This window comes from Oncorhynchus nerka, linkage group LG4 (assembly GCF_034236695.1).
Source record: "Oncorhynchus nerka isolate Pitt River linkage group LG4, Oner_Uvic_2.0, whole genome shotgun sequence".
NCBI classification, from domain to species: Eukaryota; Metazoa; Chordata; class Actinopteri; order Salmoniformes; family Salmonidae; genus Oncorhynchus; species Oncorhynchus nerka.
The window spans coordinates 59,175,994-59,200,323 of NC_088399.1; the positions used below are offsets into that span (position 1 = coordinate 59,175,994).

Genomic DNA, 24,330 nt, shown 5'->3' on the forward strand with positions numbered 1-24,330 from the left:
GATCCAATACGTAATATGGTACATTTATCAGAATTTGGTTTTAATCCAGAGAGGATAGCAAAAGTATCTAGATCCTCTAAGAGGCCGTGGAGAGACTCCAATTGTGGTTTTAAAAGAAAACATGAATCATCAGTGTACAATGACACTTTAGTTTTTAAGCCACGGATTTCTAATCCCTTAATATTATTGTTTGATCTAATCTTAGCAGCTAACTTTTCGATGGCAATAATAAATAGATATGCCGATAGTGGACAACCTTGTTTTACTCCTATAGATAGTTTAAAACTTTCTGAGATGTAGCCATTATTTATTATTTTACACCTAGGGTTACTAGACATAACCTTAACCCATTTTATAAGAGATTCCCTAAAATTGAAATATTCTAGGCATTTATATATAAACTCCAGTCATTTTTATCAAAAGCCTTTTCAAAATCAGCTATGAAAACCAGGCCTGGTGTCCCCGATATTTCACAGTGTTCTATTGTTTCCAGTACTTGTCTTATATTATCTCCAATGTATCATCCATGTAAAAAACCTGTCTGATTAGGATGAATAATATCTGACAATACTTTTTTAATTCTATGTGCCAAGCATTTTGCTAGGATTTTTGCATCACAACACTGAAGTGTAAGAGGTTCAGACTGGATCTTTATATATACCACTTGGGTCCTGTTTCAGTAATAATGATATCAGACCTTCTTGTTGCGTGTCTGATAATCTACCATTTATATAGGAGTGGTTAAAACAAGCCAATAATGGTCCTTTAAGTATACCCAAAAAAGTTTTGTATACTTCCACTAGTATGCCATCCAACCCTGGAGTTTTCCCATCCTTAAAGGCCCCAATTGCCTCAAGCAGTTCCTCCTCAGTAATTTGGCCTTCACATGAGTCTTTCTGTACAGATATACATTTTTTACATTATTATTAGGAAAGAAATCCATACAATTAGTTTCAGTTAGTGGAGATGGAGGAGCCAGAAATGAAAACATATTCTTAAAGTACTTTACTTCCTCTTTCAAAATATAATTTGATGAATCCTGCGTGACTCCATAATTTGTAACAAGTTTTAATACATTTTCTTTGGTAGCATTTCTATATTAAAGATTGAAAAAGAATTTGGTGCATTTTTCCCCATATTCCATCCAGTTCACTTTATTATTATAATATATTACACAAGATCTTTCTTGAATAAATTCCTCCATTTCTTTTTGTTTTTCCTTTAACTTATTCTGAGCCTCTATAGTACTGTTTTTATTGCTATCTAACTGTACTGTTAGTCCTTCAATTTCCTTTGTTAATATGGACTCTTTTGATCGAAATTGCTTTTGTTTTATAGATGAGTACTGAATTGCATTGCCTCTAAAGGCACATTTAAAAGTGTCCCATACAGTAAGGGGATCTGCTGTACCTATGTTATGTCTGAAAAAGTCAGTTATAACATGGGTACACTTGATAAGCAGGTCTTAGTTCTTCCAGACATTGAAGAAAACCGGTCCCAGCCAGAGTGCACCCTACCTGGGGCAGCTGGCGGTCCCCTCCCCTGAGGCGGCTCAGGCTCTTCTGGAAGAAGGAGTGGATGTCGCTCTTCTCCCCCGAGCTGGTGAGGTCCATGGAGGCTAGAGAGCGGGCGTTGTCGTCGCAGCGCGTCCTGGAGAAGGTGAATGCCACGACGGGGGTCTGCTGGCGCTGGGACAGGAAGTGGAGGAGGGAAAGCCACACCGCCCGGTCCTGGTGGAGAGATGGAGAGAGGGATGAGAAAATAGAGAGGGAAAGAGTAAAGAAATTATACAGAGAGAAGATGGCCAATGGCGAAATGGCAAAGTGGAGAAGATGTTCAAAGACTGACAGATGTGCTTCCATGAGGATGAATGAGTGACAGAGAGGGTAAGGGGGACAGAGACGGAGAGTAGGTGTGATATTCTGTACCTGGTTGGGTGTAGTCTTCTGAGATGCATTTTTCGTCCCAAAGGACTGGGCGTGTTTACTGGTGCGTTCCTTTTTGGCATCTATTGCAGAATAGTACCTTAAAAACAAAGAAAACACCAACGGTTGGTATCATTAATTTTTGTTTTATCGTCCCAGGTCTAATGACAACCCTAACATATCCATGAGCCCAGGTGTGTGTGTGTGTGTGTGTGTGTGTGTGCGTGTACGTACCCTTTGGTTTGGAAGTTGCCTGTAGGGTCCAGCAGTAGGAACATCTCTTTCTGGGTCTTGGTACTGTTGCCTGTGTACAGGTAGTGCTCCAGAGGCACAGGTCTCTTCGCTGTGCTGATCACATAGATGTGCTTCTTCTTAATGCGCCTGGAGAGGAGAGAGGAAGGGAGCGGAGAAACTGAAGCAACCATACACAGCTCTGACGTCATTCCATTTATATACTAGAGGCCAAGCACAACATTGAACACTATAAAAGCACCATACCGTGACGGCTATTACTGCACTTTAACTAGGACCAGGAGTTGTTTTGAACCACGTGACTTAAACAAGAAATACTCTGGGCCCTAGATATAGCCTAGAATTAGGGTCCATAATTAGGGTCAAGAAAGCGTGCATGGTTTAACAGTGTCTTTGCGTGCATACATGCTTTGGGTATGGTGTTGACAGGTGTTGACAGTAGGCAATAGTTGACAACGTACCCGATCCACTCACTGAACTCCACAGCGTTGGGGACAGTGGCACTCAGCAGAATAATGCTGACGTGGTCAGGTAACATGATCAGAACCTCCTCCCACACCACTCCTCTCTAAGAGGGAGAGAAAGACAGAAGGGGAAGGAAAGAAAACGGGAGAATGAGATTTAGTGACATGTGACTGACTGGAACAGTGAGAGGGGAAGGTTTTGACAGCGAGGCTTCTCTGTTACCTCAGCATCATTGATGTAGTGAACTTCGTCAAAGATCACCCACTCTAAATCTCTGATGACCTCTGAACCGTTATAGAGCATGGACCTACGAGAGAGGGAGATAGAATATGTTAGTCAAGCTGATGTGTCGGCCTACATGAGTGAGGGTATCTCAATGTATAACCATGGTATGCGTCAGTTAGAATGTTAGACAGTATAAAAACAGTGTTCCATAGGGTTAATGTGTGATATCACGTGTAATGTTATATGTACAGTTGAAGTCGGAAGTTTACATACACCGTAGGAATTTAAAAACGGAGTTTAAATGTATTTGGCTAACACTTAAATCCTAGTCAAAATTCAATGTCTTAGGTCAGTTAGGATCCCTACTATATTTTAAGAATGTGAAATGGCAGAATAATAGTAGAGAGAATTATTTATTTCAGATTTTATTTTTTTCCATCACATTCCCAGTGGGTCAGAAGTTTACATACACTCAATTAGTATTTGGTAGCATTGCCTTTAAATTGTTTAACTTGGGTCAAACGTTTTGGGTAGCTTTCCACAAGCTTCCCACAATAGGTTGAGTGAATTTTGGCCCATTCCTCCTGATAGACCTGGTGTAACGGAGTCAGGTTTGTAAGGCCTCCTTGCTCGCACACACTTTTTCAGTTCTGCCCACAAATGTTCTATAGGATTGAGGTCAGAGCTTTGTGATGGCCACTCCAATACCTTGACGTTGTTGTCCTTAAGCCATTTTGCCACAACTTTGAAAGTATGCTTAGGGTCATTGTCCATTTGGAAGACCCATTTGCGACCAAGCTTTAACTTCCTGACTAATGTCTTGAGATGTTGCTTCAATATATCCACATAATTTAATCCTTCCTCACAATGCCATATATTTTGTGAAGTGCACCAGTCCCTCCTGCAGCAAAGCACCCCCACAACATGATGCTGCCACCCCCGTTCTTCGCGGTTGGGATGGTGTTCTTCGGCTTGCAACCCTCCCCCTTTCTCCTCCAAACATAACGATGGTCATTATGGCCAAACAGTTCCATTTTTGTTTCATCAGACCAGAAGACATTTCTCCAAAAAGTACGATCTTTGTCCCCATGTGCAGTTGCAAACTGTAGTCTGGCTTTTTTTATGGCGGTTTTGGAGCAGTGGCTTCTTCCTTGCTGAGCGGCCTTTCAGGTTATGTCGATATAGGACTCGTTTTACTGTGGATATCGATACTTTTGTACCTGTTTACTCCAGCATCTTCACAAAGTCCTTTGCTGTTGTTCTGGGATTGATTTGCACTTTTCGCACCAAAGTACGTTCATCTCTAGGAGACAGAACGCGTCTCTTCCTGAGCGGTATGATGGCTGTGTGGTCCCATGGTGTTTATACTTGCGTACTATTGCTTGTACAGATGAACATGGTACCTTCTGGCGTTTGGAAATTGCTCCCAAGGATGAACCAGACATGTGGAGGGCTACAATTTTTGGCTGATTTCTTTTGATTTTCCCATGATGTCAAGCAAAGAGTCACTGAGTTTGATGGTAGGCCTTGAAATACATCCACATGTACACCTCCAATTGACTCAAATGTCGTCAATTAGCCTATCAGAAGCTTCTAAAGCCATGACATAATTTTCTGGAATTTTCCAAGCTGTTTAAAAGGCACAGTCAACTGTCAACTTCTGACCCACTGGAAATGTGATACAGTGAATTATAAGTGAAATGATCTGCCTGTAAACAATTGTTGGAAAAGTTACTTGTGTCATGCACAAAGTAGATGTCCTAACCGACTTGCCAAAACTATAGTTTATTAACAAGAAATTTGTGGAGTGGTTGAAAAAAGAGTTTTAATGACTACCCTAAGCGTACGCAAACTTCTGACTTAAACTATATACGGTGCATTCAGAAAAGATTCAGACCCCTTCCCCACATTTTGTTACGTTACAGCATTATTCTAAAACGGATTAAATTAAAATGTTTCCTAATCAATCTACACACAATACCCCATAATAGCAAAATGAAAACAGGTTTTTAGACATTTTTGCAAATTTATTACAAATAAAAAACAAAAATGCGTTATTTATTGTACATAAGTATTCAGACCCTTTGCAATGAGATACAAAATTGAGCTCGGGTGCATCTTGTTTCCATTGATCATCCATGAGATGTTTCTACAACTTGATTGAGTCCACCTGTGGTAAATTCAATTGATTGGACATGATTTGGGAAGGAACACACATAATGTCCCACAGTTAACAGTGCATGTCAGAGCAAAAACCAAGCCATGAAGTCGAAGGAATTGGCAGGAGATCTCCGAGACAAGATTTTGTCGGAGCACAGATCTGGAGAAAAGTACCAAAACATTTCTGCAGCATTGAAGCTCCCAAGAACATAGAGGCCTCCATCATTCTTATATGCAAGAAGTTTGGAACCACCAAGACCCTTCCTAGAGCTGGCCACCCGGCCAAACTGAGCAATCGGGGGAGAAGGGCCTTGGTCAAGGAGTTGACCAAGAACCCGATGGTCACTCTGACAGCTCCAGAATTCCTCTGATTTGGTGGGATAACCTTCCAGAAGGATACCCATCTCAGCAGCACTCCACCAATCAGCCCTTTATGGTAGAGTGGTCAGATGGAAGCCATTCCTCAGTAAAAGGCGCGACAGCCCGCTTGGAGTTTGCCAAAAGGAACCTAAAGGACTCTCAGACCATGAGAAACAAGACTCTCTGGTCTGATGAAACCAAGATTTTACTTTTTGGCCTGAATGCCAAGCGTCATGTCTGGAGGAAACCAGGCACCCCTCATCAACTGGCCAATACCATCCCTACGGTGAAGCATGGTGTTGGCAGCATCATTTTGTAGGGATGTTTTTCAGCGGCAGGGACAGGGAGACTAGTCAGGATCGGGGTAAAGATGAGCGGAGCAAAGTCCAGAGAGATCCTTGAAGAAAACCTGCTCTAGAGCGCTCAGGATCTCAGACTGGGACAAAGGTACACCTTCCAACAGGAAAACAACTCTAAGCACACAGCCAAGACAACATAGGAGTGGCTTCAGGAATGTCCTTGAGTGGCATTCCCCATTAAACCTGACAGAGCTTGAGTGGATCTGCAGACAAGAATGTGAGAAACTCCCCAAATACATGTATGCCAAGAAGACTTGAGACTGTAATCAACAAAGTACTGAGTAACAGGTCTGAATACTTATGTAAATGTTATATTTGTGTATTTTATTTACAATTTAAAAAACTGTTTTTGCTTTATCATTATGGAGTAGGGTGTGTAGATTGATAAGGAAAAAAACAATTTGATCAATTTTAGAATAAGGCTGTACTGTAACAAAATGTGGAAAAAGTGAAGGCGTCTGAATACTTTCTGAATGCACTGTATGGTGTATATATTACGTCACCTCAATATCTCAGTGGTCATGATGAGACAGGAGGCTTCAGGACTCAGCTGGACATCCCCAGTCAGCAGCCCCACATCCCCAAAGGTGGTCTTGAAGTCCCGGAACTTCTGATTGGACAGCGCCTTGATGGGGGAGGTGTAGATGGTCCTATCAGAGGGTGCAAACACATGGAGGTTAGATGCACCATGTTGTGATTGGCTGTGATGGGCACAACATGGAAAACCAGGAACAAGTCGATTTCCTATTCATCAATTTCAATGATACAGGTCATAAAATAAGTAATTTGTATAAATCTGAAAATCACATATTTTTACATATTTTTATTGTTGGATTAGAGATTTTAGAGAGCATGTAAATACACACACCTGGTCATGTGTTTTTGTGAGAGAGCTATGGCGTATTCTGCCACCACGGTTTTTCCTGCTGATGTGTGAGCTGCCACAAACACAGACTCATGGGCCTCCAGCCTCAACACTGCCTGTTTCTGGAACACGTCCAACTCAAAGGGATACTGGGAGAGGTGGGGTTCACATTAGTATTGTGGAATGAACAAGGCTCTATGCCAATAAAGGAATAGAGTGTAATAATGTCATAAAACTATCAAACTAAACCCTGCAATATTTGTAGGTATCAGGTAATGTCAATAAACAGGCTTCTTTAATCTAAATGGGACTAATCAACACATTGGTCATCGACATATTCAACTACATCTACCAAACCACCAACATATTTTGTCATTACATCACAGTACCTTGAAGGCAGGGTTGGGGATGCGTTTGTAGAAGTCATCGCAAGGGGAGGTGATGTCTACTGGGATAGCCCATCTCTTCCTCTCCTTGTGGCCCTCTCCTGGTTTGGTCGTTCCTCCATCTTTCTTCTCTGTCGAGGGGGTCCCAGGTGTAGAGGGAGAGTCCTACAGGAGGAAATAAACAACCACCTTTAAGTATATGAACATAACAAACAGAAGCTAAGTTAAGAGGGGAAACTACATTTTATATGTAGATTTTATTCATCAATGAACAGAAAAAAAGTATTTATTTAATACCTTGATCCCCAGGTCTTCCAGGCTGTTGGTTCTGGGTAGTTTTGGAGCATTTCCACTTCCGAGTCCTTTCTCTTTCTCCTCTGCCTCAGGCTGGGAGTCTATGATGTCATCAAAGGTGGATAGGAGGGACAGGAGATTGATTTCTCCCTTTGTGGTTTTGGCATCTAGAGAGAATTTTAAAAAGGAAGAAAATTATATATTTATTCAAGCTAAGAGGATAACCCTTAGGAACATACACTATATATACGAAGCTACTGTATGTGGACACCCCTTCAAATGAGTGAATTTGACTATTTCAGCCACACCCGTTGCTGACAGGTATATAAAATCGAGCACACAGCCATGCAATCTCCATAGACAGATATTGGCAGTAGAATGGCCTTACAGAAGAGCTCAGTGACTTTCAACATGGCAGTCATAGAATACCACCTTTCCAACAAGCCAGTTCACCAAATTTCTGCACTGCTAGAGCTGCCCTGGTCAACTGCAAGTGCTGTTATTGTGAAGTAGAAACATCTAAGAGCAACAACGGCTCAGCCGCGAAGTGGTAGGCCACACAAGCTCACAGAATGGAACCGCAGAGTGAAATGGATTTCCATGGCCGAGCAGCCGCACACAAGTCTAAGATCACAATGCGGAATGCCAAACATCGGCTACCTTTGGACTAAGGAGCAGTGGAAACGCGGTCTCTGGAGTGATGAATCATGCTTAACCGTCTGACGGAAGAATCTGGGTTTGGCGGATGTCAGGAGAACGCTACCTGCCCCAATGCGTAGCACTAACAGTAAAGTTCGGTGGAGGAGGAATAGGTCTGGGGCTGTTTTTCATAGTTCGGGCTAGGTCCCTTAGTTCCAGTGAAGGGAAATCTTAACGCTACAGCATACAATGACATTCTAGACGATTCTGTGCTTCCAACTTTGTGGCAACAGATTGTTGAAGGCCCTTTCTTGTTTCAGCATGACAATGCCCCTGTGCATAAAGTGAGGTCCATACATAAATGGTTTGTTGAGATCGGTGTGGAAGAACTTGACTAGCTTGCACAGAGCCCTGACCTCAACCCCATCGAACACCTTTGGGATGAATTGGAATGCCGACTGCGAGCCAAGCCTAATCACCCAACATAAGTGCCTGACCTCACTAATGCTCTTGTGGTTGAATGGAAGCAAGTCTCCGCAGCAATGTTCCAACATCCAGTAGAAAGCCTTCCCAGAAGAGGGGAAGCTGTTATAGCAGCAAAGGGGAGACGAACTCCATATTAATGCCCATGATTTTGGAATGAGATGTTCGACGAGCAGGTGTCCACATACTTTTGTTCACGTAGTGCATGTCCATTCAAACCTTTGTCACTGAAGTCCATCCCAGCTTTAAGTCCAGGGGGCACTGTGAGTAACCCTGGAGTAAAGGGGAAATAGATATGTTACTTACAAACATCATGACACAAGCAAGAAACATGTACTCAATCACAAAAAGATCTGTAATCACTTAAATCTGTATTCCCGATTTTTGAAGAGAGCCATTTGGTTCCCAGGAACAGCACAGTGTTTGTTATTTCAAAGATCCTTTCATTCTGCATATTCATTGTAAAGTAAGCATCCTGCCTCACACTAAACCGCCTCACTGTGCACAGGCAGCCTTTTGTATGGAAGACCATTGCCCCTCCACCATTTCAACTCCATAATAAAGGTAAATTCACCGTTCTCAAAGTCTATGTCTTCCTCCAGCTCGGATTTCGTCTTGATTTGCTCCAGTGTCAGCTCGTCCATACCACCTATGTAAAACAGATAGAATAGAAATATTTCTCTATAATTGACTAAAGGGAAGATTTAACTTAAGACAAATATTTATTATATGTTTCAGAGCCATATATACATATATGAATATATGCTATACATACAAAAGTATGTGGACACCGCTTCAAATTTGTGGATTTGGCTATTTCAGCCACACCCGTTGCTGACAGGTGTATAAAATCGAGCACACAGCCATGCAATCTCCAAAGACAAATATTGGCAGTAGAATGGCCTTACTGAAGAGCTCAGTGACTTTCAACATGGCAGTCATAGGATGCCACCATTCCAACAAGTCAGTTTGTCAAATTTCTGTCCTACTAGAGCTGCCCCGGTCAACTGTAAGTGCTGTTACTGTGAAGAAGAAACGTCTAGGAGCAACAGCGGCTCAGCCGCGAAGTGGAAGGCCATACAAGCTCACAGAACGGGACCGTAAAGTACTGAAGTGTGTAAAAATCATCTGTCCTCGGTTGCAACACTCATTACCGAGTTCCAAACTGCCTCTGGAAGTAACGTCAGCACAATAATTGTTCGGCGGGAGCTTCATGAAAGGGGTTTCCATGGCCGGGCACCCGCACACAAGCCTAAGATCACCATGTGCAATGCCAAGAAGTGTTGGCTGGACTGGTGTAAAGCTCGCCGCCATTGGACACTGGAGCAGTGGAAATGCCTTCTCTGGAGTGATGGATCACATTTCACCATCTGACGGATGAATCTGGGTTTGGTGGATGCGTTACCTGCCCAAATGCATAGTGCCAATTGTAAAGTTTGGTGGAGGTGGAATAATGGTCTGGGGCTGTTTTTCATGGTTCAGGCTAGGCCCCTTAGTTCCAGTGAAGGGAAACGCTACAGTATACAAAGACGATTCTGTGCTTCCGACATCCAGTGGAAAGCCTTCCCAGAAGAGTGTTATAGCAGCAAATGGGGGACCAACTACATATCACTCATGTAGTATATAAGGATCTGATAATATATTTAGGTGAGGACTCAGACCCACCTGGCAGAAAGGGGTAGTTGGTGTTGCTTCCTCGGAGGCTCTCAGAGGGATTAGGGTTTGGTGGACGCTGCAGGGACATTGAATTCTTAGCAGAGATGCCTGTGTCCCCCAGTAACACCTGGACAGAGAGTGAGAAGGAGATGTAATGACACTGGGTTGTAAAATGTGTAGCAAGTGTATGAAAAGAAGTAGACCTAATAATTAATAAGATTAATAAGATTAATAGATCACTCAGGGAAGTGCTACAATTCTGAATGTTCCCAATGAGTCACATCATGATCATAGAGGCATTATTAGGACACACAGACTAAGACAGCATAGCTGACAATAGCATGTACCTCAGTGAAGTCCAAAAGCATTCCTGTCGTTGGATCTCTGACTACTGAGATGCCAGAGTGGAGAGGAGACGAAGAGCAATGAAGAAGAGAGTCCACACGAACGTCTCGCTCAGCCAGCCTAGAGAAAAGCAACAAGTCTGTTACCGCAAATTAATTCTGTGACCATGTGGCACAACAGTATTTCACGACGGGGGAATAGCCTCATCTGGACCACTGAATTCCCCTTAACCACTTTCCAAGTAAGATTTATATGGCATCAAAGCAATAAAAAGTAAACAAGCAAAACCCTAATAATGAAATGTACAGTGTCTCTCTGTGTGCAATAATAGTGTTTAACATGATTTTTGAATGACTACCTCATCTCTGTACCCCACACATACAATTATCTGTAAGGTCCCTCAGTCAAGCATTGAATTTCAAACATAACAGATTCAATGAAAAATACCAGAGATGTTTTCCAATGCCTTGCAAAGAAGGACACCTATTAGTAGATGGGTAAAAAAAAAATCAAAGCAGATATTGAATATCCCTTTGAGCATGGTGAAGTTATTAATTACACTTTGGATGATGTATCAATACACCCAGTCACTACAAGGATACAGGCTTCCTTCCTAACTCAGTTGCTGGAGAGGAAGGAAACCGCGCAGCGATTTCACCATGAGGCCAATGGTGACTTTCAAACAGAGTTTAATGGCTGTGATAGGAGAAAACTAAGGATGGATCAACACATTGTAATTACTACACATTATTAACCTAAGTTAGTGAAAAAAAGGAAGTCTGTACAGAATAAAACAATTCCAAAGCATGCATCCTGTTTGCAATATAGCTCTAAAGTAAAACTGCAAAAGCAGCAAAAAGTGGCAAATGTCCTAAATACAAAAGGTTATGTTTGTGGCAAATCCAACACATCAATGGTAGGGACTGCATCATGCTATGAGTATGCTTGTCATCGGCAAGAACTAGGGAGTTTATGCAGGATAAAAAGAAAACGGAAAAGAGCTAAGCACCGGCAAAATTCTAGAGTAAAACCTGGTTCAGTCTGCTTTCCAACAGACACTGGGAGACAAATGCCCCTTTCAGCTGGACAATAACCTAAAACACAAGGCCAAAAATATACTGATTGTACAAAACATGAAGAACACTTTCCTAATATTGAGTTAAGAACACCTTCCACTTTTGCCCTCAGAACAGCCTCAATTGTTGACTCCAATGCTTCCCAGTTGTGTCAAGTTGGCTGGATGTCCTTTGAGTGGTGGACCATTCTTGATATACACAGGAAACTGTTGAGTGTGAAAACCAAGGCAGTATTGCTGTTCTTGGCACAAACTGGAGCACCTGGCACCTACTACCATAGCCCGTTCAAAGGCACAAATCTTGTGTCTTGCCAATTCACCCTGCACACATACACAATCCATGTCTCAATTGTCTCAAGGCTTAAAAATCATTATTTAATAATTCATCTACACTGTAGTGATGGGTCGTTCACGAATGAGTCAGCTCTAAGAGATGGCTCTTGTAGGTGAACGTTGGGAGCCGGCTCGCATATCAGAAGTGCTGAATCTATTCATAAAAATAAATAAAAAATTAAGATCGGAATAATCAAAATATTTAAATTAATATAATTAACTAATTCAGAAAACGAAAAAAATAAATGTAATAATATAGGGCAACAGGAAGAAGAGGGATCAGATGGAGCAGAAGCACCAGTGCCATAAACGTCTGCTGTTTGACGAGAGAGCAACTGGGGATACAGCACGAAGGAATCCCTCAGCAGATGCCATAATGGAGGTCCGATCCTATTTGGAGGAGCCCCTCCTCCTCTGAGCTGGTGGAAGAACAAGACCTCTGTCTACCCACGGCTTACTACAGTCATGACAGGGAGACTCTGCATAGTGGCCACATCCTTTCCCTCTGAGAGGGTCTTCTTGAAAACGGGACAAATAATTACTGAGAGAAGAAACCGCATCAGCCCCTCGAAAGTGAGGCAGCTTGCATTTCTGAATGCAAATCTCTCATAAAAGCAAAGTATGGTCAGCATTGCTGTGTGCTGCTGGTTATAACATGGCAATAAAGAAGAGAGAGAAAAGAGGGACCCGTTTAATGTTTTAAGTGGAATGCTAGTTTAGCATTGTTAACATTGTTAACATTTAACATTGTTATTTATTTTACTTTGACATGGTGCAATATTCTATTATTATGTTGTTTAGATTGTATTTGTTTTGAATGGATAGATTTATATGTACTTTGTTTATATACATTAAAAATGTATACTTTAAATGCAAATGTTTAATAGCATTCTTTTTCATAACAAACCAATGCATTTTTACATACATTGTGGTTAAGGTAGAGTATGATTTCATTTAATAATTTAATTAGAATTGTTTTAACCTCAATCATAGTCAAACTATCGCAAACTGTTTGACTTGAAAAAATACAAAACATTTTTTTTTTAAAGAGCCGTTTGGGAGCCAAAAGAGCCGGCTCTTTTCGTGAGCTGAGCCGAACGAGCTGGCTCACTGAAAAGCGCCGGAATGCCCATCACTACTACACTGACTGACTGAAGTGGATTTAATGTGTGACATCAACAAGGGACGATATAGTTTTCACCTGGTCAGCCTACTATGTCATGGAAAGAGTTGCTTACCAAGACGACATTGAATGTTCCTAAGTGGCATAGTTACAGTTTTGACTTAAATCTGCTTAAAATCAATGTCAAAACTTGAAAATGGCTGTCTAGCAATGATCAACAACCAACTTGGCATAGCTTGAAGAATTTTAAAAAGAATAAATGTGCAGATATTGTACAATCCAGGTGTGTCAAGTATTTAGAGACTTACCCAGAAAAACTCACAGCTGTAATCGCTGCCGAAGGTGATTCTAACATGTATTGACTCCGGGGTGTGAATATGTATGTTCAATATTTCTGTATTTAACTTTCAATATATTTGTTTTTAAAAAATTAAACGTTTTTATTTTGTCATTATGTAGTATTGTGTGTAGATGGAAAAAATATGTAAAAAAAGAAACGTCATCCATTTTGAATTCAGACTGTAACACGACAAAATGTGGATTAAGCCCTTGGGTATGAATACGTGAAGGCACTGTAAGCAGACTCACTTCAGAAACCTGTGGAAGGCAGCGTCGGTATCGTGTATGGGAAGCCAGGCAGGGTCGCGTAGGAAGCGCTTCTCTACCTCTGTCTCCAGGCCCACACTGGTGGGAGGGAGTCCATGGGGGAGCTGTAGATAAATGAATGATAGAAACACATAAGGGAGATAATAGGCTGGAGAGATTAGATAGGAGATGTACAATGGGGCAAAAAAGTATTTAGTCAGCCACCAATTGTGCAAGTTCTCCCACTTAAAAAGATGAGAGAGGCCTATAATTTTTATCATAGGTACACTTCAACTATGACAGACAAAATGAGGAAAAGAAATCCAGAAAATCACATTGTAGGATTTTTAATGAATTTATTTGCAAATTATGGTGGAAAATAAGTATTTGGTCAATAACAAAAGTTTATCTCAATACTTTGTTATATACCCTTTGTTGGCAATGACAGAGGTCAAACATTTTCTGTAAGTCTTCACAAGGTTTTCACACACTGTTGCTGGTATTTTGGCCCATTCCTCCATGCAGATCTCCTATAGAGCAGTGATGTTTTGGGGCTGTTGCTGGGCAACACATGTTGTATTCGGCACATGTGGCATATAAAATTTGATTTGAGTCATACTGACCGTGCTTTGTGGATACAGGGGCTGGTCATTGGGCTGTTTATGTGTGATGAGCTCAAACCTGCCAGAGCAACCCATCTCCAGCAGGGATAGCGGGAGATCTGTGGGGCCCACAGGGGGAAGATCTATGGAGAGAGAAATGGGATTGAGATGAATAGCCTAGTTTCTATGGGCTGTCCTCTATCGCGCAATACATTAGAGTCCATTGTAAGATATTTAATCATATAAACATATATTGCAATGTCATCATTTACTGCTTTAGCTGTTAAGATTCTGTTCAAAACACGTTGCGCATATTGTCAGGGACTAACGTTACATTTCTGCAACATGAATGAGCTGAACTGGCTAGCTAACGTTAGCTAGGCTAACCCAAGTTGTTATATTCGCCAATAAACTGTATTGCTAGCAAGTCACGTTAAAGCTAAGTTTACAGCAATGGCCTTAACCGTATGCCTAATTCATTATCTGTACATATTATCTAAATCTCCTTCACCTATTCTTTCCATTTCTCCACCGCAGATGAAAGTTGGTGCAGCAGTTCACTGTCTTTTCGGAAATGGCAAAGGCGGAAGTAGGTCAAATTGCCATATGTAATACGATATGTATCTCAATATTAATACATTATCTTACTACATGTTGTCAAGTGTAGGCCATGCATTCCTTATAATTGACTTATTCCATACATTTTAGCAAGTTGAATAGTGATTTTTCTTACTCATGCGCCATAACAACTGTATACGTCATTTTCATGCGCCTGTGTTTTTGTGTTCGTGAATGGGTGTGATTACAACTAGCTATAGTAACGTAACAAAGGTTAAAAAAAAATTAAATTTCTAAATACAATAGTGTCAATGTAGTATATTTTGTTTATTGTTGTAGTCTGAAAGGTACATTGCCATATTGTTGATAAGTAATTATATACTTTCCACTGCCCTGTGTAACACAATGTAGATTGCTAGTAGTAGCAGCTAATGTTAATAGGTAACGTTAGCTAGCCAACCGACAAGCTAACGTAAGGTTTTAAAATGTTGTCAAATGCATGTAGAATGTAGAAACAGAAATCTATTTGGTCGTGAACAAAGTGTAAATAGTAGTTTTTGAGTTTATGCAATTGCATTATAGAGTTAATTTAACCACACGTGTATATTGGTATTCATTGTGTTGTGCAAATATGTCCATTATTCTGGTTGTCTAATCCTTTTTCGCAATACTTTCCAGCTTGGTTCGACATGGTGGTGTTCCCAAGCTCTTTGACAGAGGAAGAGGAATCTCTGCAGAAGAAATATGCCAAACTCAAGAAAAAGGTAAACAACTTTAAGAATCTCCTCACTTGACTAGAGAGAAATCTATGTATCCGTATCCTGCTTTTGACAATGAGATGTGTCACTGCCCCCACATTTGCAGGTGTGATCAGGAGTAGTCCTAGGTCTTTGTTAAATTAACCGGTCAGTCATCATCATCACACTCATAATGTTGAAAGTTAGATATTATTATGTTACCGAACTCCGATTGGCCTTAGTGTTTACACCTCTTATTCTCTTTCTCTCCCTCTATCCTCACACCTCTAGAAAAAGGCACTGCTGGCTTTGAAGAAGCAGCAGAGTTCAACCAGCCAGACCAATCAGAGTGGATTGAAGCGAAGTATGTGGCTTTGTCTTCACTTTTTAAAACTGTATTACTAAGCAAATACTTTGTCACAGTTGATTATGTTGCATCTACTCTCTCCCTCCTAGCTTTGTCAGACCAGCCGGTGCTAGATACAGCAACAGCTACAGAGCAGGCAAAGATGCTTATCAAGTCTGGAGCCATCAGCGCCATCAAGTCAGAGAACAAGAACTCTGGCTTCAAGCGCTCTAGGACGCTAGAGATCAAGCTCAAGGTGAGGTACAAAATGCAATATGCAAGGATGTGTATTGTGAATTGATCATAGAATAAATTATTGATACAACAATTTATATACATAATAATAATAATAATGTTTAAAGCTGACAGTTGCAAATGCTTTTTAAATCTGACACATAAACTAGTCTGTGATGGAACTCAAACGTATCAATTTATGGTTTAGTAATGATTTGTTATATTTTCTCTTTCTGTTTACCAGGATCCAGAGAAAGTTCCAGGCCCTGTGGCTTTCCAACCATTCCAAAGGAGCATGTCCACTGATGAGGAACTTTCTGAGGTAAAATTTGAATTATATGACATCCCATATAAAATCAGCCAATGAATTGATGAACTCTACCTACAAAATGGCATGGATTTACAGTATTTTGCCAATGCTGTCTGCCTGTATTGTGGTCACAGAACCAGTGACTTGGATATTTGGGGGGAATATACAACTGATGCTGTTGCTTTTAAATTTTAATTTCTACTCTAGGCTGGCAAAAGAGCCCACAGAAAATCTTTGTACGAGAGGTAAGCTTAAAAGCTCTGATAAATAATAAAAGCTGGTTCTCTGTATAAGGCGGTTTAACATCTCGATCTCTAACAGCTTCGTCACTCCAGGTGACCGGGCGGCTCGTGATGAGGAGGAGGGAGGCGGCGGCCTTTCCACCAGCAGAGACATGGAGCGAGAGAGAGACAGAGGAGATCGAGAGATGGACAGAGAGAGGGAGCGCGACAGAGAGAGAGACCGGGGCAGCGGCGACCGGGGCAGGGACAGAGAGCCGCGAGACAGGAGCCAGGACGGAGACCGGGAAAGGGGAGGAGACAGAGAATCACGTGAGCGAGACGGACCGTTCAGACGTGAGTATTCGTTTACTGGACTTCTGTCTTTTCATGTGTCTTATCATTGGCATTCTTAAAAGGATGTTTATCTCAAAATACAAATTCAAGGATGGAATAATGGAACTGTTTTTCTTCTCCCTTATCTTCTCTCTCTTTCCCCCTCTCAGGATCAGACTCGTACCCAGAGCGGAGGGGGGTGAGGAAGGGGAACACAGTGTACGTGTATGGAACTGGCCTTGTGGAGGACAACCTGCGTTCAGCCTTCTCCCAACAGGGCACCATCATTGACCTGTCCATGGATTCCCCACGCAAGTACGGCTACATTACTTTTATGTCCTTGTGGGTGTGTGATTGCAAGAGCATCCAAAACTGAAAATGTTCAGTGTTTTAAAATGTTTTGCAGTTGAAAACTAAAACTAGTCCAGTAAGTCCCTCGCTGTTTTGTTCCGTTTGGTGCCTAATGAACACAGCCTTGTCTTTCTCTTTCTAGCTGTGCATTTATCACCTTTGAGAAGATGGAGTCTGCAGACCAAGCTGTAGCGGAGGTCAGTCAGTATAGCTCTAGCTCCGTCCCAACTTAAGGCATTATAGTGTAAAACCATTCATCTATACACTCTTTTTTCTCCCAGTTGAATGGAAGCACGGTGGGAGACGTCACCATCAAAGTCAGCATCGCCAGGAAGCAGCCCATGCTGGAGGCAGCCACCGGCAAATCTGTTTGGGCCACTCTGGGTAAATATCAGTTCTGGTCAAACACAGATCGGACTAACAAGCAGTGTATGACAGGAAGTGTCAACTCTGGATTCATGTATACTTTCTCTCTTTCCCCTCACAGCTGTGCAGAACAGTGCCAAAGGTTCCTACAGAGACAAGAGAAACCAGGTTGTGTACAGTGAGGATTTCCTATGAGCTAAGAGGCGTGCAGCATTGGAGATCTGTACGAATCAATGAGGTAGCTTTGTATGCATTTTGTGTTGGTTGTTGATTGCCCCACACGGCACCATGTGTCAGTTCTGAGTAGATGCTACTTTTTTCATTCATGGCCAGGATGTGTAATGGCAATGACCATGTGAACAAAGATTGTGGTGTTTTGGTCTTGCTCTTGTAACCAGGGGTTTCATTGTTTTGTGGAGCTCAATAAATCACATCAATACATTTTTCCATGTGGTTGTCTGATGCAGTCCACCTACCTCTCACATCCATCGCTTTGTCTGTTTCCTTTGGTTTAGCACGATACAGTGCAGATATGTATAAAGCTGTAACGTAACAAAATGAAGGGTTCTGAACACTTTCCAAATGCACTGTATATTAACACGTCAGCTGAGCACACCGGGTCACATGTCATTTTGTGCACATTTACAGAATAGTGTCTCAAGTCCTGAGTAAACACACATTGCACAAAGTGTAGGTCTCTTACTATTTGTCCTTTTGTGATGAGCATGATTATGGAATGATATCCAAAATAAAAGTAGGCTACCTCTTTAAATATAGTGTCTTACACTGTTAAGTACACATTACAAATCAGCTGGTACATACCAACATCCAACGTTTAACAAGATGCTCACCTTCAAATACACAAATGTAAAATATTTTATTGGTCAGCCAATGAGTAACAAATGAGACAAAGGTCTAAAACTGAGGTGTGCACAACTCCAGTCCTCCAGAGCCACGGTGCTGTACAGTAGGTCATCATTTCCCCCCCTTCAATTAAATAATTAAGAGATAAATAATCAATCCATGTCATTGACTGGCCAGAGCTTCAAATCGCATACACTTCGGCCCGTGAGGACCAGAGTTGTGCACCCCAGGTCTAAAAGTAGGGGCTTTCCCTTTCAAGATCTTAGTAGGTCCCTCCAGCACACACAACCTTGTTTCCAACCCACAAACTCAAAGGCACACTCCAAACCACTCTTTTGGCAATTAGAGCAGAAGGTAAGCACACAGCCGCTTGCTTGAATAACCCCCCTGTACCTCCAACTGCAACCTGTAATGCTTAGTCAATGAGTGTACATTTTGGCTGAGAAGAGGGGTGAGGGAGCATCTCTCCTCCCCCTCCCTGTTCCAGTGTCCTTTTCAAAAGTCAAATCTGTCCCGAGTGTCTCCCTCTCCTTCACCTGGCCCTGCCACTCGTTCCATCTCGGCCTGTGCCTCCAGGCTGTTCTGAGCGGTCGTCTTCCCATGCTGCTCCTTGAGGTGGCGTCGCAGCGCCGGCTTGTGGGCGAAGCGCGAGTGGCAGTAGGCGCAGCAGTGAGGCCGCTCACCGCTGTGTAGGTTCATGTGATCGCACAGCGTGGACTTCTGCGTGAATGTCTTGTCGCAGAGCGGGCAGCGGTGGACCTTGGCACCGCGGTGCACAGTCATGTGGCGGTTGAGGTTGCTGGAGTGGTTGAAGTGTTTGCCGCAGCAGGGGCACACATACAGCAAGTGGGTGGCGCGCGTGTGGACGGCCAGGGAGTGGGCCGAGGGGAAGGTCAGGCCGCATTGCTCGCATGCCACCGGCCCCGCTGTGCTGGAGGTCGAGCCCACCACGGCCACAGACTCATCCCCCGCCCCGTCACCACCTGTTGGCACAGCCGCCATCCCCATGTTACCTTCACCTCCATCACCACTGGGGTCATCCAGGTTGTAGTGGGCCTGACCATTCCCGTCCCGGGGCACCAGCTCCTCTCCCTGAACCTCCCCCATCCCGTAGTCTAGCCGTGGGAGATCGCTCCCCGAGAGGAACGCTGACCTCATGGCTTCCTGGCTGAAGTCCAGGCCAAAGCCCTGCATCATCTCCGCCCCGGTGGGTAGACGCCACGCCTCCTGGTACTGCATACCCAGAGGCTTCCTCTCCCTCTCGCGGTACGAGCCACGCTTCCTCTTGAAGCCCCTCCCCTCCCCCGGCCCACTTTGGGTGAATCGGTGAGTCTACGCCTCCAGCCTTGGAGCCCCTCCCTCTCAAAGCCGCTGTTGCGGATGGACATTTCAGCTGGGGCCATATCATCACCCCTGCCCCCTCCCACTATGACACTGTCCGTATCTCGGTACTGGGCCCCCTGATGCCCCTCTGTGGCTTCCTCTCCGCCTTCCTCTGCCTCTCGCCTCTCTTCCGGCTCCTGCTCATCCTCGATGCAGATCCGGAACACGTCATAATCCTCCCTGCCCTCCTCTGTTACTCTCACCTGGAACAACATGAGACCGATTTGAGTGTGCTACAAATCAATGTCCTTGGGTAGCTATCAGACCTGGGTTCAAATACATTTAAAATATCTCAACTACTTTCACATACATTTGATCAAAGTATTCATTCAGATATATATTTTATTTGAAAAGACAGGTAGTTAAATACTCAAATACACTGCATACATTTAACCAAGGTATTTAGAAATCATATTTGAACTAAGTATTTGGAAAATACTCTCAAATATAATTTGGTAAACTATTTTTTTTTATATAAAAAAAACATTCAAATACTCAACAAAAAAATGTACAGATGGATGCAGTGATAAGTGTTGTTCCTGAATTTCCTTACTTTAATCTCATCCATTGTGTTAGGGTCATCATCGTGTTGTATATCTGTCTTAGTGTTTGAGTCTGTATGGTCATCAGCCTGAGACTGTACAGGGCTGTGAGGCTGCAGTGAGGAATGATCAGCAGAGGTTGACATAAGGGAGTGGCTGCTACCACTGACTGTCACTGGCATTGATTGGCTCTCTTCTGACTTGATCTGAAAATGAGCGGTGGAGAGAAAAAGAATGAAGAGGCGCCAGTTCAACATCTTCACAGGTAAAAACAATCCAGCCTTTGATAAATCACATAGTAGATAAGTTCAGTAAGTATTTGCCTTCTACAATTGAAGCACGGTATAATAACATTTTACATTGGGATTTCAAACAATTGCTTCAATAGGGTGCCTTTGACTATACACCAACCAAAATAAGTAACTAACCTTTGGTGAGCTGGGGTTCTTTGGCTGCATGTACTTGCCCAGGGCTCCCCGGCACTTCTCCACAACATGCTCCATCTGCAGGTAGCTAGCGGCCGTCAGATAATTCACTATCTCCTTGGGACTGAACTGCAGCACACCGGTGTAACAGGACTGGAGCAGCTCACATACCACAGAGGAGCTGTGAAGGACTGACACCTAGAGGACAAAATAGGAAGAAAAAAAACACACCAAACAGCTATTTTGCTGCTACGTCTCAGATACACTATATATACAAAAGTATGTGGACACCCCTTCAAATGCAATCTCCATAGACATTGGCAGTAGAATGGCCTTACTGAAGAGCGCAGTGAGTTTCCTTGTGGCACCGTCATAGGATGTCACCTTTCCAACAAGTGAATTCGTCAAATTTCTGCCCTGTTAGAGCTGCCCCGGTCAACTGGAAGTGCTGTTATTGTAAGTTATGTTAAGTGGAAACGTTTAAGAGCTACAACAGCTCAGCCGCAAAGTGGTAGGCCATACAAGCTCACAGAACGGGGCGGCCAAGTGGTGAAGTACGTAGTGCGTAAAAATTGTCTGTCCTCGGTTGAAACACTCACTACGGAGTTCCAAACTGCCTCTGAAAGCAACGCCAGCACAATAACTGTTCGTTGGGAGCTTCATGAAATGGGTTTCATGGCTGAGCAGTCCCACACAAGCCTAAGATCACCATGCGCAATGCCAAGCATCAGCTGGAGTGGTGTAAAGCTCTCTTGCCATTGGACTCTGGAGCAATAGCAATCATCTGGAGTGATGAATCACACTTCACCATCTGGCAGAGCGAAGGTGAATCTGGGTTTGGCGGATGCCAGAACAACTACCTGCATTAATGCAGTGGCAACTGTAAAGTTTGGTGGAGGAGGAATAATGGTCTGGGACGGTTTTTCATGGTTCGGGTTAGGCACCATTGAAGGGAAATCTTAACCCTACAGCATACAATGACATTCTAGACGATTCTGTGCTTCCAACTTTGCGGCAACAGTTTGGGGAAGGCCCTTTCCTGTTTCAGCATGACAATGAGAGGTCCATACAGAAATGGGTTGTCAAGATCAGTGTGGAAGAACTTGACTGGCCTACAGAGCCCTGACCTCAACCCCATCAAACACCTTTGGGATGAATTGTAACGCCAACTGCGAGCCAGGCCTAATTGCCCAACATCAGTGCCCGACCTCACTAATGCTGCTGAATGGAAGCAAGTCCCCGCAGCAATGTTCCAACATCCAATTTGTAAGTCGCTCTGGATAAGAGCGTCTGCTAAATGACTTAAATGTAAAAATGTTAAATGTAGTGGAAAGCCTCCCTAAAGAGTGGAAGCTGTTTTAGCAGCAAGGGGGGACGACTCCATATTAATGCCCATGATTTTGAAATTAGATGTTCAACAAGCCAGTGTCCATATACTTTTGGTCATGTAGTTTTATTTTTCTTATGATCAATCGTGTAAGCCATTAGTGTCATATCCTGCAAGACTTGTGATATAATCTACTATAATGAGGCATAGGACTGGAACCACAGCTGGCATGATGCAACATTTGAGAACTTCCCAGGCTCAAAGACATGCCTATTAAAACAGGCAGATCAAAAGGGTATGTGACAAGAAGTGTATGTCAGGGGCTCATACATCTGAAGACGACACTCAACATTCATCAAACATAACCCAAATAGTGTGTATCACGGTGGCTTTCCCTGGCACCCACCTGCAGTTCAGAGGAGGGGTTGAGCAGGAACTGGTCCCTAAGGAAGGGGGAGCAGGCAGCAAGGACCACTTTGTGTCCCCGGAACGTCTGCCTGCCGCTGGCCACTATAGTGATGTCACAGAACTGCTGCCTGGACCTCAGGGAGTTCATGCTCTTCAGGGTGGTGTCACCGTGACCAGGCAACCGGAAACACAGCACCTCCATCTTAGCTACCGTGGAGCCTATAGGAAAGACATGAAGAGGACTCTCTTGAAATTCTGCAATGATCATAAAAATACAAATATTTTAAAAGGGAACATTTAGCATCTGGATCAACCAAAGGGAAACATGGCACTTTCTGGGGTCTACAGTCTACAGCTACAGTCATACTGGCCAAATTCAGACCAAAGAGCAAGCGAGAGACTCCCATGGCTGTACAAGAGGCACGATGGTGTCTGACTATACTTCAAAGACGGGCCCCCGGCAGGGTAGCCTAGTGGTTAGAGCGTTGGACTTGTAACCGAAAGTTCATATCCCCAAACTGCCAAGGTACAAATCTGTCGTTCTGCCCCTGAACAGGCAGTTAACCAACTGTTCCTAGGCCGTCATTGAAAATAAGAATTTGTTCTTAACTGACTTGCCTAGTTAAGATAAAGGTTAAAAATATATATATAAAAAAAAGAGTAAAAGCACAACAGCTCCCATATCTCGGCTTGACATCCAACATTCCCTGTGTTTATTAATTGATGTTAGAGTAGGTGAAGTCATCGTTTGCTCGTTTTGTTTTCAAGGCTTGCTTGTCAAGCAGGTCACAACAAATAGCTGAAATCAGCTATATGAAATGGCTCTCCATGGGGAAAAAAACGACATCAAGCGCCTACTAGCCTAGGTTGAAGATAATCATACATTATTTTTCGACCTAACGTTAGCTACCAGTTACCTATATCAAATAATATATCTAATTGTTTTATGTGACTATAAAGCTAACGTAATACTACTGCTGCTGTTAACGTTAACTAGTTAGCACGAACATAATTTGCTACGGTCAATTGTGCAGGTTTATAATTTTGCAAACGGTAATTTTGTGTATCCAACCTCTCTCATAGCTAACGTTGCCCAGCTAGGTGTACCTCGCTAGCTAGCTTGTTGCCCCCCTACTAGCCACAGGCCGTTAGCTAGCTAGCCGTAGTTTGTGACCTGCCTGCTAAAAGACAGTAAAGTCGACGTTAGTTTAGTGTTTCCTTACCTGCTACTACTGTAGATATATTTTCCCCTTACTATATATTGTGGAGTAACTAGGCACTCAATAACCGGTCATTCATTGTATATTGGCTAGCAAGCCAGCTGGCTAACGTTAGTATGTTTACTTTGTTAGCTTGTTTCAAACGAGCGTCAGCAGTTACACAGCCACAAAGTCATAAACCCCGCCTATTTCTACAATTTATCTTCTTAAATTTTGATTTTAAAGCAAACATTAACCACACTGCTAACATTACATTAAGACCAAAAACAAGTATATTAGTTTAAATGAATTTTTACGATACAGCTAGACATTTTATTTTCAACGAGAGTGGACCAGCACTTCCCGTGACGGGAATGATGATGGGCATTCCGGCTCTTTTCAGTGAGCCAGCTCGTTATATTTTGTATTTTTTCAAGTCAAACAGTTTGCGATAGTTTTGACTATGATTGGGGTTAAAACAATTCGAATTAAATTATTAAATGAAATCATACTCTACCTTAACCACAATGCATGTAGAAAATGTTATGAAAAAGAATCATATTAAACATTTGCATTTAAAGTATAACTTTTTAA

General features: G+C 42.7%; 3 protein-coding genes across 6 annotated transcripts in view; 1 reads left to right on the forward strand and 2 right to left on the reverse strand.

Annotated features, from left to right (window-relative positions):
- The window catches only part of LOC115128281 (superkiller complex protein 2-like), a 48,479-nt gene extending 33,624 nt beyond the window's left edge, over nt 1-14,855 (reverse strand). Inside the window, exons 1-16 of the mRNA XM_029657984.2 lie at nt 14,644-14,855; nt 14,154-14,275; nt 13,534-13,655; nt 10,417-10,534; nt 10,079-10,196; nt 8,988-9,062; nt 8,633-8,686; nt 7,295-7,458; nt 7,001-7,162; nt 6,615-6,760; nt 6,250-6,396; nt 2,865-2,949; nt 2,639-2,745; nt 2,160-2,306; nt 1,929-2,025; nt 1,518-1,730 (exon numbers count right to left, since the gene is read on the reverse strand). Of these exons, the coding sequence (XP_029513844.2) occupies nt 1,518-1,730; nt 1,929-2,025; nt 2,160-2,306; nt 2,639-2,745; nt 2,865-2,949; nt 6,250-6,396; nt 6,615-6,760; nt 7,001-7,162; nt 7,295-7,458; nt 8,633-8,686; nt 8,988-9,062; nt 10,079-10,196; nt 10,417-10,534; nt 13,534-13,655; nt 14,154-14,275; nt 14,644-14,656 (1,890 nt within the window). The 5' untranslated portion in view covers nt 14,657-14,855. The remainder of the gene's footprint in view (nt 1-1,517; nt 1,731-1,928; nt 2,026-2,159; nt 2,307-2,638; nt 2,746-2,864; nt 2,950-6,249; nt 6,397-6,614; nt 6,761-7,000; nt 7,163-7,294; nt 7,459-8,632; nt 8,687-8,987; nt 9,063-10,078; nt 10,197-10,416; nt 10,535-13,533; nt 13,656-14,153; nt 14,276-14,643) is intronic.
- A 16-nt stretch (nt 14,856-14,871) lies between these two features.
- On the forward strand, nt 14,872-18,029 carry LOC115128283 (negative elongation factor E-like). 4 transcript variants are annotated; one of them, XM_029657987.2, is made up of 11 exons: nt 14,872-14,963; nt 15,369-15,454; nt 15,719-15,791; nt 15,884-16,029; nt 16,252-16,329; nt 16,525-16,562; nt 16,639-16,892; nt 17,042-17,186; nt 17,365-17,419; nt 17,504-17,606; nt 17,710-18,029. In XM_029657987.2, exons 2-11 carry the CDS (start codon nt 15,380-15,382, stop codon nt 17,781-17,783), a joined length of 1,041 nt encoding a protein of 346 aa, XP_029513847.1. In that variant the 5' UTR covers nt 14,872-14,963; nt 15,369-15,379; the 3' UTR covers nt 17,784-18,029. The 4 variants fall into 4 exon arrangements, with proteins under 4 accessions (XP_029513847.1, XP_029513848.1, XP_029513849.1 ...); XM_029657988.2 differs by having other exon boundaries at nt 14,911-15,037; XM_029657989.2 differs by lacking the exon at nt 14,872-14,963 and adding an exon at nt 15,075-15,162.
- Nucleotides 18,030-18,446: 417 nt separating this feature from the next.
- LOC115128282 (zinc finger and BTB domain-containing protein 12-like) lies at nt 18,447-24,102 on the reverse strand. Its single transcript, XM_029657985.2, is given in 6 exon segments — nt 18,447-19,753; nt 19,756-20,038; nt 20,389-20,583; nt 20,806-21,000; nt 22,536-22,756; nt 23,761-24,102. Coding segments are annotated over 5 exon segments (1,683 nt in total). The 5' UTR covers nt 22,740-22,756; nt 23,761-24,102; the 3' UTR covers nt 18,447-18,947.
- Between the last annotated feature and the right edge of the window lie 228 nt (nt 24,103-24,330).